The following is a 25,000-nucleotide window of genomic DNA, read 5'->3' as shown; positions in this document are numbered from 1 at the left end:
AAGGCATATGAAAAGGGAATGAAAAGTTCTCGCCAGCATGAAGAATAAAAAGTAAAGATTTTCTTTGTTTAGAACCAAAATGGCCGCCGTTGCCGGGCGCGTGACATCAGACTACTGAATCCAATTCCGAGATAAAACGTTCGCGTTCGATTCATGTACGGTTCGGCAACTAAAACGAGTGAGTTGCACTCACTTTGTTATGATTTAAACAAGAGACCGACTAAGGGGAAAGGTCAAATGGAGGGCAAGGCAGAACGGAGTGGAAGTTGAATGCACTCGGTGGACACCGATGCTATAGACACTTAGATAACCACGCCTCTCATAATGTCGTCATAATGTAAACAATGACAGTGATTGGTAAACATAGCAAACTGCATTGGTCTGTGTCTAAGTAAAATACCCACTGTACTACCGTTTGATCAATAAACCAACACAGCAATTTATGTGTAAACTTAAGCCGTTTATAATGTGATCGAGAAAATCGTGTGATAACCAGTCACCCATTTGGCGGTATAAAAAACAATAACAATAATCAGAGAGAGCTCGATTTCATTCACAGTTTTGTTTATAAACAACCAACCTTGCTTGTCCGAGCACATGTGAAGGGGTGTCACAAATTCCATGTTTGATTGGTCAAAAGTCTACTGGTTAATAGGCTTCAACAGTCGTGACGTCACTTCCCCCGTAATGACGCATGGTAACTGGTTCTAAACTATCAAAACAATGGCGGACACCCGTATGAAATACTTCTCCGACGAGCATAAAAGTGTATCCAGAGGAGAAAAACAATATAAATCAAATCATGTTTTGACTTTTATACATTCTGATCACATGACACGTGAAAAAGTTCTAGCCAGCCAGCATGAAGAATAAAAAGTACCGATTTTCTTTGTTTAGAACCAAGCTGCTGGTTGCTGGGGGGACGTGACATCAGACTATTGAATCCAATTGAATGCACAGTTTATAGCCTAGAGGCATCTAACGAGGACATCGGTTTCTGTCTGTCGGCTGCATGGACACCAATACTATTCTTTAGTCAGGCCAGCCCACTCTAAGCTCTTTATTCAAGGTTCTTTTTCCAGTTTTCTTTGAGTCTGCCCCTTTCGACTTTTGGCATCAGCCGTTCATTCAGTGGATCGCAATTCCCCTTTATCAACAAAACAGGATGAATTGGTTTTAGTTTTGGCCCATTACAAAAAAAAAATAAAAGAAGCCCCGTTCATTTCAAGTTTAACTCCGTAATGATGTCTACCTATTATCCGATCTACACCCCCTCCCCCTCCCTTCCCCCCACACTCTCTTCCGGTTTTCTGGTCTAGGCATACTAACTCCCCCCCCTCCCCCCTCCCCCCAACCCCCCCCCCCGTACCCCTTCCAGACGGTAATAACTATCTCCCCCCCCCCCCCCCCATCATCTACCTCAGTGAATGAATGAATTCAATCAAGGGTGTTTGATACAGACCAGCCTTTGGTGGTGATTTGAAAAACACTGATCAGCCTTTGTGCGGCTATGTGGTCTTGTGGTATGACGCTCGCTTTTGAATCGGAAGGTCCTGGGTTCGTTCATTCGTGCCTCGCTCGGCGCATAGTTGAGTCCTTGGAAATAGGCTCTTTACTCACATTCTCTCACCGTACTCAGGTGTAAAATCAGTACTGGTCGTTAACAGCATTGTATTTTTTTCAGAAATAAATTGTAATATCGCCTAACATCCAGCCATGTCCCGTCCTACATTTTGACCATTCACCCCTTGTAAAGCGTTTTGAGCACGTTTAGTGGATATTGCGCTTTATAAAAGCTCATTTTTTGGCTGGTGATTTCAAAACACTGGAGTTGTAGAATATCGAAAATCAAGCAAAACCAACTTTAACCCTCTCCGTACCAACCACAGGAAAATCATCACATTCGTTACGATAATAAACATTTTTCTTTTTCAAATTTCTTCTGTACATCATCAAATTTTAAAGAAAATGAACAGTGTGTTGTAGAGCATGTTTTGCTAAAGAAATTATGTATCGCAGGAATTTTACTGCTATTGTGTTGTGAGTGATAAAAAATATATTTTTGTGTTAGTTGGGTGTGAAGTTTTGGGGGAAATCCTGAAAATGGCTGGTAAGGAGAGAGTTAAAACTCGTTCATTTTAAAGCCAAATGTCTGTAGAAGACGATACGATTACCTCCAATTGAATCACGTCAAGGGGAAGATGGGAGTGTTTAGAAAATTTTGGCCAGAAAACCCGTCCCTTTCATTTCAAGTTTAACTCCGTAATGATGTCTATCTATTATCCCCTCTACACACACACACACACACTCTCTCTCTCTCTCTCTCTCTCTCTCTCTCTCTCTCTCTCTCTCTCTCTTCCGGTTTTCTGCTCTAGCCATACGCCCCCCCCCCCCCACCCCAACCCCTTCCAGACGGTAATAACTACCCCCCCCCCGCCCATCATCTACCTCCGTGAATGAATAAATTCAATCAAGGATGTTTGATACAGACCGGCCTTTGGTGGTGATTTGAAAAACACTGGAGTTGTAGAATATCTAAAAGTAAGCAAGACCTACCCAAAAAAAAACTGTTTCTTTTAAAATCCTAATGTCTGTAGAACACGATACGATTACCTCCGATTGAATTACGTCAAGGGGAAGATGGGAGTGTTTTGTTTACACATATGAACTGTGCGGCTAGGTGGTCTAGAGGTATGGCACTCGCTTTCGGATCGGAAGGTCCTGGGTCGCTGTTGACCAGGGACCCCGTGTTTAGCGCAGTGAGCAGGTTTAGTGGATATTGCGCTATATAAAAGCTCGTTTATAAACACTGGGGGTGTAGAAAATCGAAAAGCAAGCAAAACCAACCCCTCCCCCTTCCCCCCCCCAAAAACAAAAAAAACAAAAACAAAAACAAAACAAAAAAAAACTGATTCATTTTAAAGCCAAATGTCTGTAGAACACGATACGATCCTACCACTGATTCAATAGGCTTCAACAGTCGTGACGTCACTTCCCTCGTAATGACGCATAGTAACTTATTAATTGGCTCTAAACTATCGGAACAATGGCGGACGCCCTTATGAAATATTTCTCCGACGAGCATAAAAGTGCATCGAGAAGAGAAAAACTTATAAATATGATCATGTTTTGACTTTTACACATCTGATCACATGACATATGAAAGTTCTAGCCAGCATGAAGAATTAAAAGTACCGATTTTCTTTGGTAAGAACGACGATGGCCGCCGTTGCTGGGCGACGTGACATCAGACTATTGAATGCTATTACCTCAAGGGAAAGATGGAAGCGTTTTGTTTACACAGATGACCTTGGGGCTATGACGTGGTCTGGTCTTCTGGTATGACGACACTCGCGTTCGAAAGGAAGGTCCTGGGTTCTTAAATAAATATTTAGGCCAGTAAATTCATCCTTCAAATATTGATCGATTATATAATACTCCTCATCTTGTCCAAAATATCCCTCTAAAACAGGGGACTCAAAACTGAATGAAAAATCCACCACATCATTATTTTTTTTTAAATTAAGCGTTTATATAGCGCAATTTCCTCTAAACATGCTCAACGCGCTTTACAAGGGGTCCCAGACCATGAGCAACGCGTAACATGTAGAACGAGACACCCCCCCCCCCCCATCACACACACACGAAAGAAAGAAAAAAAGCCGTTTAGCATGTAATGTTATGTTTGACATAATATTGGAATTTTCTTGTGAGGAAAATTGATTTTAAAGACGAATTTATCAGATTTAGAATATTTAAGATTCCTGAAGTTTCGATAGAATGAAGATGACGTCACTCGGGTCTTTTTCATTGTATTTTTTTTTTTTTTTTTTTGTCATCTGCGTTTATGAGTAATTCTCACTAAACTGTATTATCCAGACTATAAACGTTCCAGGTTACACATCGTTTTGTGTGTTAGTCCGTTATATTTCCGGATGGCAATGTTGTGAACTTCTTAGCCAAGCGCATACTTTCTATTAGAAACCAACACCGTCTGCAATGAGGCATACTTATTATATATCACTTCTAAAATTCTAAAAGCAAGATCTGAATTAGATTTTAAGTCACGTGCACACACACACAACACACACACACACACATACGCAGACATACAAGACAAATAAAGAACTTGGTACTGTTATCCCCCTAAATCTGTTTTATAAGTACATTGATGGTATGCTGTTGGAATCTACATCTGATCCCTATTTGTTCCCAGTTCCCCTATGTCTTACTTTTTCTTGGATGCTTTAATTGTAATTCTAGAACTATTTACTATCCCATTTTCTTCCTTTTTACTGGCGCTGATATTATAATTTATAGATAGTTTTCGCTTGGCTAAGAAGTTCAAAACATTGTCATCCGGAAGTATAACGGACCAACACACAAAACTATGTGTAACCTTGAACGTTTATAGTCTGGTTAATACAGTTCAGTTAGAATTACTCATAAACGTGTATGGCAAAAAAACAATAACAAAAACCTGAGTGACGTCATCTTCGAACTATCTATTTGTTTTGCAAGCGCCGTAAAACCCTTAAAAACAAACAAACAAACAACCAAAGAAGCGTGTTTTTGCTAAGGTAGGTTGGGCACCGAAGGGAGTGTTCTGTTCTATTCTAGCTTACACGAATTAACGAAAAAGGCGAATAAAAGAGTGACAAGGAAGAAGACGAGGCGAAGAAGTTCGAAATCGATCGGAAATGAGGAAAAGAACATTCTGGATCGGCCTGCTGGGAATTCCCCCCTGCCCCGTCCCCTTCCCCCCCCCCCCCGCCCCCCCCCCCCCCCCCCCCCCATCCTGACATGGTAGAAGATGGAGGTGAAAGGAGGAAAGAAGACACGAGAAGTGGGTGGGAGAGTCAGGCAATTTATCTGTTAAGTTTGACGCCTGTAGATAGAACGAAGTTGACGTCACTCAGGTCTTTGTTTTTATTTCTTTTTTGCCATCCATGTTTATGAATAATTTGATTCAATAGTATGATGTCACATCGCCCAGCAACAAAGAAAATCTGTACTTTTTATTCTTCATGCTGGCTAGAACTTTTCATATGTCTTGTGATTGTTCCGATAGTTTAGAACCAGTTACTAAGTCACCATTCGTCATTATGAGGGAAGTGACGTTACGACTGTTGAAGCCTATTCTCACTAAACTGTATTAACCAGACTATAAACGTTCAAGGTTACACATAGTTTTGTGTGTTGGTCCGTTATACTTCCGGATGGCAATGTTTTGAGTTTCTAAGCCAAGCGCATACTATCTATAAGAAGTGAGAAAGAAGACCCTCTCCAAAAAAAAAAAAAGCAACAAACTTATTTTCATAGCTCAGTCCGCGCCAAATTAACCAGTAGCTTTTTGACCAATCAAAACATGGAATTTGTGACACATTTCATACGTGCTCGGACAAACATAGTTGGTTGTTTATAAACAATAACGTGAATGAAATCGACCTCTCTCTGATCGTTGTTATTGTTTTCATACCGTCAAATCTGTGACGAGTTATCAGACGATTTTCTCAATCATATTATTATAAACGTTTAAATTAACACAATGGTTTTCTGTGTTGGTTCTATTGATCAAGTGGTAGAACAGCGTGTATTTTATTTAGGCGCGTGTCATCAATCGTAAAACCTCCGTAGTTTGCTATGTTTACCAATCATTGCCATTGTTTACATTATGACGACTGTCTGAAAGGCGTGACTGTCTAAGTGTCAATTCTTATCACTGTAGTATGATGGAGGTCCCGATAAATGAATTGGATTCAGTAGTCTGATGTCACGCCGTCCGGCAACGGCGGCCATCTTGGTTCTAAACAAAGAAAATCATTACTTTTTATTCTTCATGCTGGCTAGAACTTTTCATATGCCTTGTGATCAGAATGTGTAAAAGTCAAAACATGATCGAATTTTTGTTTTCCCCCCCCTCTGGATACGCTTTTATGCTCGCCGGAGAAATATTTCATACGAGCGTCCGCCAGTGTTCCGATAGTTTAGAGCAATTGTTACTAAGTTACCATGCGTCATTAGGAAGGAAGTGACGTTACGACTGTTGAAGACTATTGGTAGAGAACTCGCTGCTCACCCAAAGGGACCAAGATCGATTCCGGATGCAGTCAAGATTTTAATGTAGGCCTAATGTTTTACTAAAGACAATAGATTTAGTAGAATTTAAAAGGAGTAGTTTTTCTGGTCAGTACTTTAAATTAAAATTTATTTTAAATCACATTTTGCGAACTTGTTAAACCCCCGAAATGGCACCGATTTGGGACGGTGGGTGACAAATGGCATGAGAGTGCACGGTGTTCATTCTCCCTCTATCACATTGGAAAACACAACAACACATTCAAGATAACCTGAAGTTGGCGGGGACAAGATGCGATCTCTAAACTCTATTCCCCACCCCCTCCCTCCCTCGGGTGTCGAGTTTTCCTGTTTCAAACACAAAAAACACATCAAAACAAAACTGAAGTTGTCGAGGACAAGATGTACTCTCTAAACTTTCCTCCCCCCTCCCTTCCCTCCCTCCGTTGTCCTGTCTTCCTCTTTCAAACACCCGAACAAAATATATTATTCAAACAAACCTGAAATAGTCGGGGACAAGATGCAATCTCTAGACTTTCCTCTCTCCCCCCCCCCACGACCCCCATTTCCCTCTAGTTTCCAGTCTTCTGATCATCCAACAAACACAACAACACATTCAAACTAGCCTGAATATGTCGGGGACAGATGCAATCTCTAAACTCCCCCCCCCATCCCCACCCCTCCCTCTAGTATCCAGTCTTTCTCTTTAAGACACAACATCACATTCAAGTTAACCCCAAGTTGTTGAGGATAAGATGCAATCACTAAAATTTCCTCCCCCCACCCTCCCCTCCGGTGTCCAGTCTTCCTCTTTCAAACACAACACATTCAAACAAAACTGAAGTTGTCGGGGACAAGGTGCAATTTCTAGACTTTCCTCTCTCCTCCCCCCCCCCCTTTCGCCTTCCTCTCCCCCTCCGGTATCCAGTCTTTCACATCAAACACAACAACACATTCAAGTTAACCAGAAGTTGTCGGGGACAAGATGCAATTTCTAGACTTTCCTTCCCACCCCTCTCCCCCTCCGGTATCCAGTCTTCAACATCAAACACAACAACTCATTCAAGTTAACCAGAAGTTGTCGGGGACAAGATGCAATTTCTAGACTTTCCTTCCCACCCCCCTCTCCCCTCCGGTATCCAGTCTTCCACATTAAACACAACAACACATTCAAGTTAACCAGAAGTTGTCGGGGACAAGATGCAGTTTCTAGATTTTCCTTCCCACCCCCCTCTCCCCCTCCGGTATCCAGTCTTCCACATCAAACACAACAACACATTCAAGTTAACCTGAAGTTGGCAGGGAAAAATACAATTTCTAAACTCTACTCCCCCCCCCCCCCCTCCCCCCTCCGGCATCCAGTCTTCCTCTTTCAAGCACATAATAAAAACCCCAATTGAAACAAATCTGAAGTTGTCGGGGACAAGATGTGCTATCTAAACCTTCCTCTCTCCCCCCCCCCCCCCCTACCTACCTCCCTCTATCCGGTGTCCAGTCTTCCTCTTTCAAACACAGCACACAACGACACATTCAAACTAACCTGAAGTTGGCGGGAGAAAAGTTGCAATCTCTATAGATAGAATGATGTTGACGTCACTCAGGTCTTTGTTATTGTTTTTTGCCATCCGCGTTTATGAGTAATTCTCACTAAACTGCATTAACCAGACTACAAACGTTCAAGGCTACACACAGTTTTGTGTGTTGGTCCGTTATACTTCCGGAATGCAATATTGTGAGCCTCTTAGCCAAGCGCATAATATCTATAGATAGTATGCGCTTGGCTAAGAAGCTCATAACATTGCCATCCGGAAGTATAACGGACCAACACACAAAACTATGTGTAACCTTGAACTTTTATAGTGTGGTTGATACAGTTGAGTGAGAATCATTCACAAACGCGGATGGCAAAATACAATAACAAAGCCTTGAGTGACGTCATCTTCGTTCTATCTATACTCCCCGCCCCCTCGCCCCCCCCCCTACCCCAACCCCATCCCCCGCCCCTTCTTCCAACTCCCCGGGGAAACATAGAATGGAAAAAAAAACCCCCAAAAAAACCCCCCCAAGGAACACATTTTTCCTTAAAAATGAAGAAGCAAGCCGTCACAAAATCGATAATAGAAGGATGAACATTCTAGAACGCCCCTTTGGGGAATTTGAAAAAAAAATATCAGACAAACTTGTCAAGGATTGATTGATGTAGGAAGAGGAGGGAAGGAAACAACGACATAAAACGTCTTGTATAGCGTTAAACGAACAATAGCAATTGCTTGCTACCTTTTAGACCGGACGCCGGTCTATCGATACGAATTTTCCCCCGTCATAAATATGATCTTAAGATTGTATTATAGGGTATCTAAAATGAAGCCTATTTACTAAAATAAAATTTGACAAATTGAGCTTTCATATAGCGCAATATCCACTAAACGTGCTCAAAGCGCTTTACAAGGGGTCTCTAGATAACAGCAACACTTAACATGTAGGACGAGACATGACGGAAAATAAGATCTCGACTGCACCCGGGATCGATCCGGTCCCTTTGCGTGTGAAGCGAGTGCTCTACCAACTGAGCTATAGTGACCGCCATAGATATGGAACTTGGGTTTAATATTTTATTCGTCATGGTTGAGAATGGACACACTTACTAAAATTTGCACAAATCTGAACATTTGTCGGAGTATCTACATCCCTGTTTCTATTTTGTTATTTTAAAAAAAAAAAAAATGAAACTTTACATAGAGCAATATCCACAAAATGTGCTCAAAGCGCTTTACAAAGGGTCCCTGTTGTCCAACGGCATCACGTAACGTGTAGGTCGAGACATGACATGACGCCTGTTAGGCGATATTTCATTTTTATTTTCCTACAGAGACAACGCTGTTAACGGCCAGTTACTCATAATATTATTACACCTGAGTGCGGTGAGATAATGTGATTATAGAGCCTTATCCGTAAGGCTCATGGAGCCGGAGTTTATCCCGGTTTCTACAGCGTGAAACGGATAATATATCATTTGCTTGCTACTCTTTGGATAGAACGCACAGAATATTTCTTCAGAATATGACATCATTTTCCAAGATACTGTCTGCCGAATCATTACCCATAATTCTATTCCACGAACATAACGCATGGCAATGCTATAAAAGGAAGTGTATAATACAATTCATTCCACACAACAGACCTCCTACATAGAAAATCTATAGGGAATGAGATTAGCGGAAGAGTAGCGTCCCTTGTTTGGACGTCACCCATAGTCTGTGACGTCACCGTTAAAAACGTTATTAGAGAGAGAACGTCATGTTGGTTGTGCGCGGAAGCGAGGACGAGAGACGCGTGCGCAGAACTAACATGACGTTCTCTCTCTAATAACTTTTCCGCCGGGCACGTCACAGACTATGGGTGACGTCCAATCAAGGGAAGCTACTCTTCCGCTAATCGCATTCCCTATATCCAGTTATAGCGTCAACAAAACAACCCCCTCGTATTATCACATTATCTGTATCCTAGGAAACAACAATGGTCGTCTAAATCAGTCGTTGATTGGTCGAGGCGAGTGTGACGTCATAAAGCCTTATAATAATATCTTCATAATATATTTGTGATGCGCCATGTCGAAACGGTATTAAATTGTGGCGGTTTCGAGTGGTGAAGCTTGAGTTTTTAATAATATCTGAAATTATCTATAAGATGTGCTTGCGTGGCTCAGCGGTACGGTCTTTGCTTCCTACCCGAAAGGTATCAAGTTCGATCACCCGCCGCTGCCCTGTGTGGCCTTGAGCAAGTCACATCACCTCGCCTTAGCTCAATTTGCGGCGCTGCACTACGGCTGACGCTTGGGTTATTCCAGTCTTCCCTTGGGATAGACCATAGAGACAAATTTCCCCTATGGGATGAATAAAGGGAATTTTAATCATTTATTTATCTATTATAATGTTATTGAGAAGAAAGAATACAAATTCCCAAGCAGATAATGTTTATAACCGTCTTTAATATCTCTTACGTCTAAAAGGTGGTCCATGAAGCCTGAGTTTATCCCGGTTTCTATAGCGTGAAACGGAACGATAACAATTGCTTGCTACCCTTTGGATACCACTCTCTCTCTCTCCTTCTCTCTCTCTTACTCTCTCTCTCTCTCTTTCTTTCTCTCTCTGTCTTTCTCTCTCTCTTTCTATCTATCTATCTATTCATCTACATATATAGATAGCTAGCTATCCATCTGTTTATCTCTTTCGCTCTCTCTCTCTCTCTCTCTCTGTGTCTCTCTCTCTCTCTCTCTCTCTCTCTCTCTGTCTCTCTCTCTCTCTCTTTCTTAATATTTTTCTTTTCGTTCATAGGAAAAAAATGTAAAAAAAAAACCTTTTGAGAGCTTGACGATTGGTAGAGAATATTGTGGATACAAGACGACAGAATAAAACTCTCCATTTATCCAAAAATTGTATCGACAGTAATGGATGGATGATGCTATGAACAGTCGGTTATAATATTATTATTGTTGTTGTAGAAGAATGAGATGGTAGTTATTAGGTTCTTTGCATTTCATTATAAGTGATGAAGGAATAGTGAGAATATTAATAGTAGAATAGTAATGATTAATAGCGAATAAATACGGACTTTTCATCTTTTCAAAACTGATGTTATAAATTATATTAATTCCGAAATTGGTGCTGTAGGTGATTATATATATATATATATATATATATATATATATATATATATATATATATATATATATATATATATATATATATATATAATTGTAATATTTACCACGAATTTGGAGTCTGTCAACATCAATGTTTACGGCCATCGTCAGGACTGTGTGTTACATGGGTTTCAGTTGTTGTTGATTGTTGAAGTTGACATATATATATATATATATAATATATATATATATATATATATATATATATATATATATATATATATATATATATATATATTAGTGATATAGTGGTTATGTGGACTTAAGTTGCCTTGATATATCAGAACATAGTCAATTCGTGGTGTGTATTCTGTAAGGCAGTGTGTTGTATATATATGTGTGTGTGTGTATGTGTGTGTGTTGCGTGTGCGAACGTGTTTGCAGTTAACAAAAAAATTCTCAACTTTATCTTTTTTCAGAAGGTTTGTTTTGTCATAACAAATAATATTATTAGACATTTCTAAAACTGTAGGCGTATTTTTGTTTTACTATTCAAAACCCAAGCTAGTCTGTAGCCCAATGGTTAAGCAGCGAGTGTGAGTGGCTGTAAACAGGACCTTCCCGTGTTCGAATACGACCGAGGACACTTTTGTTGAGCCACATTTTAGTATAAATCGATTGTCATATATGTTTTGTTTTTATTTTTGAAAAAATGTAGTGAATGAATGAATTAATTAATTAATTCATTTATATCTCTATTTTTTAAGTTTATTTATTTATATATTTATTTATTTATATATCTATTCTTTCTTTATTTATCTATTTATATATCAATTATTTATTATTTATTTATTTATATATCTATTTTTATTCATGTATCTATTTAGTTATTCGTTCATTCATTCCTTCATTCACTTATTTACCGATGTCTATATGTCATAGGAGATACTGAGTGATGAATATTTATTTCTAACCAAAATGATTTCATTCACTAATCTACCCAAACCGTGGAAATATCTTTGCTTTTTTGCCATTGCAATTCTGTATTATTCCGTTCTTTTACTTTGGACAACAAAATGAAATTCAAATTGTTTTTTTTTTTTTTTTCATTCGGGTACTAGACTAAATTAGGCAATATTTTTCCGTTGTTAATTTTACAGTCCTACCCGTAACGATGCTGTTGTTTTTTTTTAATTTTTTATTTTTAATCTTGAGAATTTAATTAATTGTTTTTTATTGATGCAATAAATCATCAAAAAATTAATGGAAAACATCCGGGTTTCTTTCTTATAAATTAATTTGTTTCGATTTTTGATAATTCCAAATTTACGTTTTATTTCGCTGTGAAGAGCTTTGTCTTTGCTCTTTTATTTGATGCCAGTTGTATTTCTCTAAAGCAAGTTGTTGTTAAACTGTTGGAAAAAATAGGATTCAATAGTCTGATGTCATGTCTGCCAGCAATGAGCAGCTTGGTTTTAAACAAAGAAAATCGGTACTGTTTATTTTACTTGCTGGCTAGAACTTTTTCACATGTCATGTGATCAGAATGTACAAAAGTCAAAACACGATCAGATTTATAATGATTTCCTCCTCTGGAGACGGTTGTTGATATTTTGAAACTTTATTTGGAAATGTTTTGGGGATATAATTGGCTTTTGAAAGGAATTAGAGATTTTGTTGTGTTCATGTTGTGTTTCAAATAACAATAAATAATATTAAAATGGAATAGAAGCTACAATGTAATTAACAACGTTACAGCTTTCCCCCGTTATCAACAAAACACGATGACTGAGACACTAAAAACTAACGAGAGACAAAGGCAGGTGATGTGGCCTCTACAATTTGTCAACAAAACACGATGACTGAGACACTAAAAACTAACGAGAGACAAAGACAGGTGATGTGGCCTCTACAATTTGTCAACAAAAACACAATGACTGAGACACTAAAAACTAACGAGAGACAAAGGCATGTGATGTGGCCTCTACAATTTGTCAACAAAACACGATGACTGAGACACTAAAAACTAACGAGAGACAAAGAAAGGTGATGTGGCCTCTACAATTTGTCAACAAAACACAATGACTGAGGCACTGAAAACTAACGAGAGACAAAGACAGGTGATGTGGCCTCTACAATTTGTCAACAAAACACGATGACTGAGACACTAAAAACTAACGAGAGACAAAGACAGGTAATGTGGCCTCTACAATTTGTCAACAAAACACGATGACTGAGACACTAAAAACTAACGAGAGACAAAGACAGGTGATGTGGTCTCTACAATTTATTAACAAAACACGATGACTGAGACACTAAAAACTAACGAGAGACAAAGACAGGTGATGTGGCCTCTACAATTTGTCAACAAAACACGATGACTGAGACACTAAAAACCAACGAGAGACAAAGACAGGTGATGTGGCCTCTACAATTTGTCAACAAAACACAATGACTGAGACACCAAAAACTAACGAGAGACAAAGACAGATGATGTGGACGTTTCAGGTTTCACCCTTTATCAACAAAACACGATGACTGAGAGACCTAAGACGAATGGGGGACAACGACAGGCGATGTCGACGTTTCAGGTTTCACCCTTTGTCAACAAAATACAATTTGATGAGACACTAAAAACTAACGAGAGACAAAGACTAATGTTGTGGCCGTTACTATTTGTTAATAAACCACGATGAATGAGGCACTAAGGACAAAGGAGGGACAAAGACAGGTGATTTGGACGTTGCAGCTTTTCCCATTTGTCAACAAAACACGATGAATGAGAGACAAAGACAGATAGATGTTGACGTTGCAGCTTTTCCCATTTGTCAACAAAACACGATGAATGAGAGACAAAGACAGATAGATGTTGACGTTGCAGCTTTTCCCATTTGTCAACAAAACACGATGAATGAGAGACAAAGACAGATAGATGTTGACGTTGCAGCTTTTCCCATTTGTCAACAAAACACGATGAATGAGAGACAAAGACAGATAGATGTTGACGTTGCAGCTTTTCCCATTTGTCAACAAAACACGATGAATGAGAGACTAAAGACAGGTGATCTCTACAATTTGTCAATAAAACACGATGAAAGAAAGACAAAGACGAATGATAAACGTCTCCGATTCATCAATAGTGTCTTATTCAACTAGTTTTGCTGACAAAGGGGAAACTAGAAACGTCCAGGTCTATCTGTCATTGTAAATAAAATTATAGCGTCTGTTCCCTTTTATTATTATAATTGTTTTATTTAAAATATTTCTTCAAGCTTCAAATACAAAAATTTCCATCATGAAAAAGTTACTCTTTTGACATTTTGTTTGTTATTGGTTAATTTTCGTCATGTTGTATTGTTACCTCATTAGTATTCATGTATTCAAAGTTAATCTATTAGATCTCCATTATTTTAAATCGTTATATATTATTATTATTCACAGTTAAATTATTTTTTAAAACGTTATGTTCATTCGAAGTTATACATATTTTAGTTTCTATGAAAAATTCATGTCATACGTTTGTTGATACAATAACATTAGATTAGCTTATCTCTACGTTGAAGATATTGATTTTTTTTAAATGGAGCTTTTATATAGTGGAATATCCACTAAACGCGCTCAAAGCGCTTTACAAAGGTTCTCTGGCCAACAGCAACATTTAACATGTAGGACGGGACATTACGCCTGTTAGGCGATATTACATTTTTTTCCAACAGAGACAACGCTGTTAACGGTCAGGTACTCATTGACCACCTAAGTACGGTGACAGAATGTGAATAAAGAGCATTTTCCAAGGACTCAACTATGCGCCGAGCGAGAGAGGCTCAAACGAACCCAGGACCTTCCGATCCGAAAGCGAGTGTCATACCACTAGACGGCATAGCCGCGTTTAGATTAAATTAATATTTGGCTAAAAATAATACAAAAAAAAAGCTTTGGAAAATTAATCTATAGTTGTATATCAAACCAATGCACAAAGCAGTATATCTAATACCTTTAATGATCATTAAAATACGCTCACCTCAGGTCTTGTTAGAATTTTAGGATAAATTGGAACAGACAGAAATCATAATTGGATTTTTTAAAATATGCGACTGATCGTATTAAACAGTTATTATGTCGTGGTCTGTCAGGTATTGACAATCAACTTTAATTTTTTAATTTTTTTTATTGAGCATTTATATAGAGCAATATCTACTAAAGTGCTCAAAGCGGTTTACAAGGGGTCCTGACTAACAGGAACATTTAAAATGTAGGACGGGACATGACGCCTGTCGGGCGATAATACATTTTTTTTCAGACAGAGACAACGCTGTTAACGGTCAGGTACTCATTGACCACCTAAGTACGGTGACAGAATGTGAATAAAGAGCATTTTCCAAGGACTCAACTATGCGCCGAGCGAGAGAGGCTCAAACGAACCCAGGACCTTTGGATTCGAAAGCGAGTGTAGTACCACAAGACCACATAGTAGCCGCATTTTAAGATCTAAATTTTATAAATCTGAAAAGGTGTGTCTGAAACAGTGCCTGAGAAAGTAAAAAGAAAAAAAATATAAGAAAAAAAAAATCCCAAAAAATCAGCCTTCCTCCTTTCTGTTTTACCGGTACTATTTCTTATACACCTTTTTTAGATTTTATAAAATTATCTTACACCAGTGCTTTACAAAAGATAAATCCGGACGTATAACGAACCAACATACAAAACTTTGTGTAACCATAAATTTTTATAGTTTGGTTCATACAGTTTCGTGAGAATTGCTCATAAACGTGGATGACAAAAATAAAAAAAAACTTTGAGTGACGTCAACTTCATTCTATCTTTATTACGATCTTCCCCCTAGAACAAAATCTGAAGGCGGTGATGACGTGGCCCAAGACGAAGAGGAAGTAGACATCGATTTGGAGGACCCGGATGTTGAAAAGGCAGCCATTAAAATCCAGGCAGGGTTCAAGGGGTTCAAGGCCAGGAAGGAAGTCCAGGAGAAGTCAGCACGGTCGGAGGGAGAGGTGAGGATTTTTTTGAGATTTTGAGGAATTAATTTTTATAGGTAAATAGTTACAAGACTCTCATGGACAGAGAAGAAAACTAATAAAGAAGTATTAGAGCAAGCTGAAACAAAAATGTTACTAATTCGTACATTAAGAAAAAAATAAATGCAATTTTTAGGGCACCTAAATCGACATAAATGTATTGAACATCTTGCTCTCACATGAAATATAAAAAGTAAAAAGAGGAAAGCTAGACTAAGAAAAACATATTTGAATAGTTTGAACAGCTGGGTGATAAAGAAAGAGAAGAGTAATAATATTCGTTTTCTGAGGTTATCTGATCAGAGAGATGAATGGCGTACCATGATCGCGGATGTCTGGCACAGACTTGGTACTTGAAGAAGAGCAGAAGTTACACATTGATATTGCTGTAAGAGAATAAGACGCTTTAGGAAAATAATAATACGCAAACATACACGTCGCAATTTAGTTACAGGCGCGATGTAAAAGACTAGACAAAATAGGTGAGGAATTCTTGAGATTTTCAAGAATCGTTTTTATAGTTAAACGATTCGTCTGAGTTTTTCCAGCCTCTATTGATTGAAAATAGATTTTCAGGAATAAATTTTATAGTTAAATAATTCGTCTGAATTTCTTCAACCTCTATTGAACACATATTATGTCCTGATTTGAATTTAGATAACGATATAAATAAAGCTTTTGATACAACAAGTCAACGTCGTTTACAATGTTTTAAATAGCGTGTCGGGTGCAGGAAGTCGATGAGCTTTGCAGAAATAATCATTTTAGAAAATGTCATTGATCTGTTAGAATTTAGGATAGTCAGTGGACGAAAGGCAATGTAGGCAGATATAAAACTTTAAGAAATGAAGTAACAAAAACAAGTAGATTGGTTTCAGTAGGAGAGAAAGAGAACTCGTAATTGTAGATGTACTTACACCAAAGAAGATGTACTTACACCAAAGAAGATGTACTTACACCAAAGTAATTCCGTACTGTCACGTAATATAATTGAAATAAAATACAACCAAAAATAGCTTGTTAAAACCCGCTATCTTAACAATCATTTCTTATAATAATAATAATGATTTTGATTAAGGTCGCCATTTTGACAATTCAATTTAGAGATTGAAAGAGTTATGAAATTGTTAAAATGATAATAAGAAATGGATATTTATGATAGTATTAAAATGATGCATTTGACATTTAATTTGAGCACATTATCCTTGCTTTGAATTTGAATCACCTGTAGATACTAATGACGCATTTGACACATGCTTTTTCATAATTTAAATTATTGAAATACATTGAAAGAAGTAAGTTATTGAATTGTATTAAATTTAATCATATTTTTTATTATAACTCAAATTATATATAATATGATTGGTTAATCTTAGCTTTATTCGATTTTTAATTATTGCAATCTATTGTCTTTTTATGTCGGGTGCATTCACTTTTTATCATCGTTTTGGCTGCAAGCTTTTAAACACATTCGCTTTCAGAGTGACGTCACCAAATAGAGCACACTGTCACTAATTTTGGCCCTTCATCAAAAACCCCTGGCATATCTGCTGAAGATTTAAAAAATTTGTTTCTCCTACAAGTGTCAAGATTTGACAAGGTTTATACATCTTACAATGTACAATGTCAACTTTTGATAAAAACAAACTTGATTTGGTTATTTTTAGAATAGCTCACAGACTCGTTGTGAATGGATGGCCAAAATGCGAGACGGTGCTCTATTTTCACAAAATTAAGAATTCATAGTGATTAGAAACGAAGCTTTACACATATTATATTTAAATTTCTAGAAGTGTGATAACTAACATTATTTGCATTTTATAGTCAGTAGTTAGACATTTCACTATTATGAAAATAATTTGACGACCCATTGTTGAAAGAAATGAAAAATTAAAGAGAATTTTAAAAAAAGGTTTCAGTGAGGTAAAAGGATAAAGAGATCGTATTTTAGTTTAACCCTCTCCATACCAACTACAGGAAAATCGTCACATTCGTTACGATACAACCAACATTTTTCTTATTCAAATTTCTTTTGTACATCATAAAATTTAAGGATAATGAACAGTGTGTTGAAGAGCATGTTTTGCTGAAGAAAGTATGTATCACAAGAATTTTACTGCTATTGTGTTTGAGTGATGAAAAATATATTTTTGTTTTGGTTGGGTGTGAAGTTTTGGGGAAAATCCTGAAAATGGCTTTTATGGAGAGATAAAAATGACACTTAAATAATACTGAAATGGATACAACTTGAGGACTAAGCATAACAATGGCTCCACGATAATGAAATGAGTGTAATCAAGTCTTCAATTTCAAAACATGACTTTTCAATGAGACCAGGTAAACAGTGTATTGTACAGACAGAAATATGTCATCTCTAAATCTTCTATTCTGTTACATATTTTATTCTTCTTTTCCGCTGCTACAAAAAAAAAAAAAAAAACAAACCAAAAAAAACAACAAATTTACAAAAAAGGAAAAACAAACAGAAAAAGCAAACGACGACAACAACGAAGAGGAAGTAGATATTGACCTGAGTGACCCGGAAGTTCAAAAAGCGGCCTTGAAAATTCAGACTGGCTTCAGGGGTCACCAGGCACGAAAAGATCTTGTATCTATAAAACAGGTCGTTGTTTCCTTGGTGACTGAAAATACAGTTTAAAATCTCAAATATCTGAAAATAATATCTATATGTTTGTAAGAAACAATGTCACACAAAGCACAAATGAAAATACAAGAAATAAAAAAAAAACAAAAAAAAAAAAACCCAACCCCCTTCCCCCCCCCAAAAAAAAAAACAAACAAAAAAAAAAACAAAATAAAAAAATCAAGAAACAAAAAAAAAAACAAAAAAAAAACAACAAACAACAAAAACACAGTCCCAAAAATCAATCTGCATCGACATGGGATCGAACCTCAAACCTGGTTACCGCTCAAACAGTCACCACCCGCGTAGCAATCGTTAGCATATGTGACCCAAAACGGTATTATGTCCGGATGATTCAGACACCAAAAAGTGTATTTAGAGATAGAATGATGAGAAATTGGAGCTTAGAAGTTTTTGCAATGCAAGAAATAGACTTTATACTACACCATAACGTACAGAAATTAAACCCAAGTTGGATATTTGTGGCTATGAATTCAATTTCCCTTACCGAGTGGATCCGGACATAATACCGCTTTGATACCTTGGGTCACATATAGCCTGACACTAGAACCGTGGCCTTCGTAAAGTTATAGCCTGACACTGACCAAAAAATGAGGTCAAAATGCCAGTCTTTGGCCACAAAAGAAAACAAATCGTGAGTTGTATTCAATAGTTAAACCAATGAAATAATTTGTTTCCTTGAGCTCTACTAACGACAACTCACTGGACACTACACAAACCAAAAAAATGACGTCAAACTACCAGGCCTAGAAGGTTCTAGTGTCAGGCTATATGTTGACGATGGCTACGCTGGAACCCTCTAGGACTTATAGCTTGACGTCATCTTTTTTAGGTTTGTGCACCGTCTAGTGAGTTGTCTTTAGTAGAGCTCATGGAAACAAGTTATTCCATTGGTTGAACTATTGAATACAACTCACGATTTGTTTTCTTTTGTGGCCAGAGGCTTGTCTTTTGACGTCATTTTTTGGTCAGTGTCAGGCTATGAGTTAACGATGGCTACGCATCAGCACACCATAGAGGCTAACCGATATTTCAGGCGACTAATGGCTTATATTTTCACAAGGGTACATACAACACGCTCTAAACTCTATCCACATCTTAACGGACAAACATTGAACAATACAGCACGGGATAGGGGATAACCTCTGTAGTGAAATAGAAGAACGTCTGATTGGTAATAAGGAGGTTTAAGGTTCGATTCCCAGTTGAAGAAGCCTGACATTTGTGAGGCAGTCTGAGAAAACCCAGGAATCTTCGATTCAAGGTATGAGCCAAAATCGAAGATAAAGTGTTTCCCATAGCAACACATTTTATTCAGAAAAAAATTAATAACTTGGGTTCTAATAGACGTGGAAAGAAAATTTAAAGTGGTAAATGATCAGAAATATGTGGTCTACACACTGTTGCATACATAACTCAATTTATGACATTTGCGCATCTTTCTGTGTTATCTCAGTCAGCCACACATTTTTGAATTATTTTATCTTGTATTTTTTATATTGCTTTGTCTGGCGTTGTCTGCTATTGTTCGATACACAAATTTTCAGATATTTATCTTCAACAATTATTTCCTTCTCTCAAATTTATGGTCTCTTTGGTATATTATTCAAAACCCCAACCAACTTTATTCAATAACACCATCATGGCGTGGGGTAACATTTCCATCTGTCTGCGAGGCTCGTGTTAAAATGATTTGTGGTCTAATATAGCATTATGACGTCATACATATTAACGCTCTAATAACAACTGACGTATTTGTGACAACCTGTCTAAATATGGTATTATGCCAGGCAGGGCAAATCAGATGTTGAATAAAGATCTTCTTAACCGTACTGAGCATAGGTTCCCACACAGCACGACGAAGCTGCTTTCTGGTTTTGTTTTTGTTGATAAAGGGGAAACCCAAAACGTCCATTTTATCTGTTTTCGTATAGTAAATTGAAGCATGCATTCAATTTCACATTGTTATTTAAAGGCGACGACTGACGATAGACATAGGAATTCTGAACTCGATGGCAGACAGTTCATGGAAATACCAACAGGCTAATCTTAATGTTAATTGGGTAGAATGGTATTTCATAAGAACATGTGCTTTGATTGTTTTTTACGTCTTTATTGAATTATTATTTTTTTAAATTGGGCTATTATATAGCACAACATCCACTAAATGTGCTCAAATAGCTTTACAAGGGATCCCTGGTCAACAGCAATATTTAACATGTAGGACGGGACGTGCCGCCTGTTAGGCGATATTACAATTTTTCGGACAAAGACAACGCTGTTAAACGGTCAGGTTACACCACAAGACCACATAGCCGCACATTTCATAAGAACATGTGCTTTTATAGTTCTTGATGTCTTTATTGGATTTATTAGACATGATAATATGTGACCGGTCGTCTCAATCTAGTATTGTGTAGGGATGAACCCGTCAATGAAACGTGAATTCGTGACCCATCGTTTCAAAACGGTGTTATGTCCCGAAGAATCTGACCCAGAAAACTACGTTTATAGTTAAAAGTTATTATTGTGATTTTAGACCACAATGTTTTACATGAAGCCTCGCAGGGAAACACTTTATAACACTATCTAGGTCTTTTTAATAATGTTTAATCAGTGATAACATTTATATATATACAGCAAAGATATTAGTAAAATATCAATCCATCCATCTATATAATATAATATTTATCTACATGTCTATCCATCTATCTATCTATCTATCTATCTATCTATCTATCTATCTATCTATCTATCTATCTATCTATTTATCTATCTATCTATCTATCTATCTATTCATCTATCTATCTATCTAATATATATATAATTATGGAGTGCGGTGGGCTGGGGTGGGATTGATAGTAATCTTACAACTACCGACCAATACCTGAGGTCCATGTACTTGTTTATGTTTATAACATTTATATATTGATAATATGCTTTGTGACCAATCATTTTCAAAACAGTAGTATCTCGGGTTGATTTATATTGTTGAAGTCGAATGTGTGTGTGTGTGTGTTTGTTTGTGTGTGTATATATAAATATATATATTATATATTATATAGATATCAGCTCATATTATTATAACGTTGAGGTTTGACCCGATATGGTACCTTTTTGAAAGGATTGGTCACATTGTCAATAAATATCGTCCTTCATGATTCTTCAATAACAACATTGCTATAGCTTGCCTCTTCTGTTATTTATGTATTTATTCTCTCATCTATCGCTGCTTGCTACTAACTCACAGGATGGGCCGACGACAGAGCCGGCAAAACTAATAGAAAATAACGTTAAAATGGAAAATAAAGAGAAGGAGAGAGAAAAGGAAAATGGAAAGAAAAAGGAAGAGGAGGAGGAGGAGGTGGTGGATATAGATTTAGACGACCCGGAAGTTGGGAAAGCTGCCTTGAAAATTCAAGCTGGGTTTAAAGGTTTGAAAGCTCGGAAAGAAATAGCTCAGAAAAAGGTTTGTCTTATCGAGTCATCATCGTTGTTGTTTGTATTTGTTATTGGTTAAGGTTTATCTGTTATTATCATTATTATTGTTATTGTTATTGGTGTCGTCGTTGTTATTGTTCTTCCTCTTCTTCTTCTTCTTCTTCTTCTTCTTCTTCTTCTTCTTCTTCTTCTTCTTCTTCTTCTTCTTCTTCTTCTTCTTCTTCTTCTTCTTCTTCTAATTCTTCTTTGGTGCTTTTGTCTAAAAAGGAATCCTTTTCATCTACGTGGGGATATTTTTCATCTAATTGGGCGTGTATTTCGTCTAAAAGGGGATACTATTATTTAAATGGGCATATTTTTCGTCTAAATTGGGATTCTTTTCGTCAAAATTAAGATACTATTCGACTAAACAGCGGTACTTTTCGTCTAAATGGGGATAATTTTCTTTTAAATGGGCGTACTTTTTTTTGGTCTAAATTGGGATAGTTTTTTTTATGGTCAAAATGGGAATATTTTTCGTCTAAACGGACGCACTTGTCATCAAAATTGGGATAGTATTCGTCTAAATGGGGATACTTTTCTCTAAAAGGGCGTAGTCTTCGTCTAAACGTCGAAATGTGGATACCTTTCGTCTAAATTGAATAGTGAAACTCTTCTTCTAAACGGTCGTGCTGTTCGTTCGTCATAATGGGTGATTTTTAAATTATTTTTTTTTTCTGGGGTTACCTTTTCTATAAAGTGGGATTTTTGACACAAAATGGGGACCGTTTATCGTCTGAGTGGGGATACATGTCGTGTAAATGGGGATACTTTTCGTCTAAACGGTAATACCTTCATTCTGCCTAGACGAATAGCATCTTGAGCCATCAATATTTAATATTAAATTTTAATGGCCAAATTATTTTATTAAAATAAAATTATTTACGTGGGTCTTGATGCTTTCAATATCTTATCGTCCTGTTTTGTATTTCGTCATGTAAATGTTGCTGCTCGAAGAAATAAATATCAATGTGAAATTGAATGGAAGTTTCAAATTAAATATACGAAAACACAGATAAAATGTACGTTTTGGGTTTCCCCTTTATCAACAAAACAGGATGGAAATTGAATGTAAGTAAGCTTAATTGAATGTTTCATTCATCCTGTTTTGTTGATAAAGGGGAAACCCGAAACGTTCGTTTTATCCGTTTTTGTATATTAAATTGAAGCTTACATTCAATTTCACATTGTTATTTGTGAGTTGTATTTCGTGACTTGTATAATCTTGATATTGAGATTCCTGTGAATATGTTATGTTGCTTTATATCAAACAATATTATGGGTTGTTTTAAGGACACGTTAGGTTATCCTATGATTTTCAAACTTATATTCTTTCTTACTCTCACATTTTAAAAAGAATTATATTTTTTCTTGGTTAAATCTTACTATACCTTTTTTAAAATATAAATTATGACCTCTGAATAAGAAAGGTTGGATGTATTAAAAACGATATGCACTTATTTGCACATCATAAAATTTAAAGGAAATGATAAGTGAGTTGTATCTAGAATAGTAGGGGGAATTAGGCTAAAACTGTGCAAATTCGGGATGAAAGCATGAAAATTTGCATACAGGTTGCTAAGACCCATATAAATAACACCTGATATAGAACCACTCTGGCAATTTATCATAACAGTGCTTTTTTAGCATTTTTATTTTTTCCTATATAGCATTACTTATCCGAGGAAATAACCACGACAATACAATGTGCGTTCTAAAGTGAGAGAGAGAAAATTTTTACTCATTACTGTACTGACCTAACACACCCCCCCCCAACAAACACACACCCCGCATCTACACAAGTCCGTGCAAGGCAAACCGGACCTTAAACACTTGCATCGGGTGCCGATACATTATCTCTTACATGAACATTTGATGAGTTTTTGGGACACTTTTGAAAATTCTGGAAATAAGCTCCACAGTGGTTCATGTCGATCGTCACATTTGTTGCAGGGTTCTCTTCTATAAAAGATATAATATTAGCAAAAGCTCGACTTCTTTCAAGAACTGTGACATCATGATTATCATCAGCAGTGACATCTTTTAAATTTTTTAAAAGTATCGTGCATGACAAATTTTATGGTATAGGGCGGTAGTGTGGCTCCTGAGCGACTAAATCTCCTCCGGCAATAAATGACAACATATCAGAATCTTTTATAGATAACGCTATTTCACGAATATTTTCTTCCATATCTGTTGTCATTACAGAATGGAGTACTCCCGATTCCATGTTTTTACAAAAAAGCACGTTTGTTTATTATTGCCAATCTCTAATTTTGAACGTTGTCTCATTATTCTCGTGGGTTGCAAAATATATTCATTGGGTGACTCCTCCAAGTCAAATGACGAAGTTTGGAATTCTTGGAGGGCAATTCTTTCAGATTTCTTTAATTCTAATCGCCTAATTTTGATGGCATTAAATTTTACACGACAATACTTATGCCACTTAGCATCATTTTGTTTTAAGCTTTCAATAATCTCATTTCTTTCTGATGAATTAAAAAAATAGATGCATCCAACTTGTTTTCATCACAAACCAAAGAATTGAATTGTGTTAAATCTTCAAAAAGAGTTTCATAGCCTTGCCCATTGTCATACCTCCTCCACTTAGAGGGACATTATAAACGGTCTGTGTTATCTTGTTGTCATATCAAACACTTGTCGCAGTCTCTGGGAGCAGTTCTTTTTGCTATTGTACGTGTATCTGAAATCATGCAAACGCATTCCTTTATTAGGCATATGCAATATTCTTTCATAACTCTCTGTCTCTTTCTTTCGTTCTTTCTGGTAAAGACCCATCATCAGCAGGCAAAATGTGCAGTATAAATAGAACATTCTCCCATTGTCCCTTTGAGGTAAATAACGTAAAGTAAATAACTTGCCACAATACAGCATCATAGTGGTTGATGATGATGATAACGATGATAATTATAGCAATGTAAGTGGTATGCTGACTCTTTACTGTCATCAAGTTTGACCGAAACAGGTTTTAACTCACTTAAAATGATTATAGCAGTATTTTTGGAAAGAAAAGAAAACAGGAGGAGGGGAGAAGGAGCACTGTCCTTTGTCAACACCGGTTATCGGCATTTATTGAGCTGT

The 25,000-nt window shown here is 36.9% G+C and overlaps 1 protein-coding gene across 6 annotated transcripts in view; it reads left to right on the top strand.

The window, feature by feature from the left end:
* LOC144960006 (uncharacterized) overlaps positions 1-25,000 on the top strand; it is a 219,998-nt gene that overhangs the window by 171,945 nt on the left and 23,053 nt on the right. For all 6 annotated transcript variants that reach the window (XM_078892938.1, XM_078892937.1, XM_078892939.1 and 3 more), the window contains 3 exons: positions 15,564-15,729; positions 18,227-18,376; positions 21,669-21,887. In XM_078892938.1, the coding sequence (XP_078749064.1) occupies positions 15,564-15,729; positions 18,227-18,376; positions 21,669-21,887 (535 nt within the window). The remainder of the gene's footprint in view (positions 1-15,563; positions 15,730-18,226; positions 18,377-21,668; positions 21,888-25,000) is intronic.

This window comes from Berghia stephanieae, chromosome 14 (assembly GCF_034508935.2).
Source record: "Berghia stephanieae isolate SIO BIC M18660-M18661 chromosome 14, UCSD_Bste_1.3, whole genome shotgun sequence".
Classification (NCBI taxonomy): Eukaryota; Metazoa; Mollusca; class Gastropoda; order Nudibranchia; family Aeolidiidae; genus Berghia; species Berghia stephanieae.
This window is presented reverse-complemented; position numbering and strand designations above follow the sequence as displayed.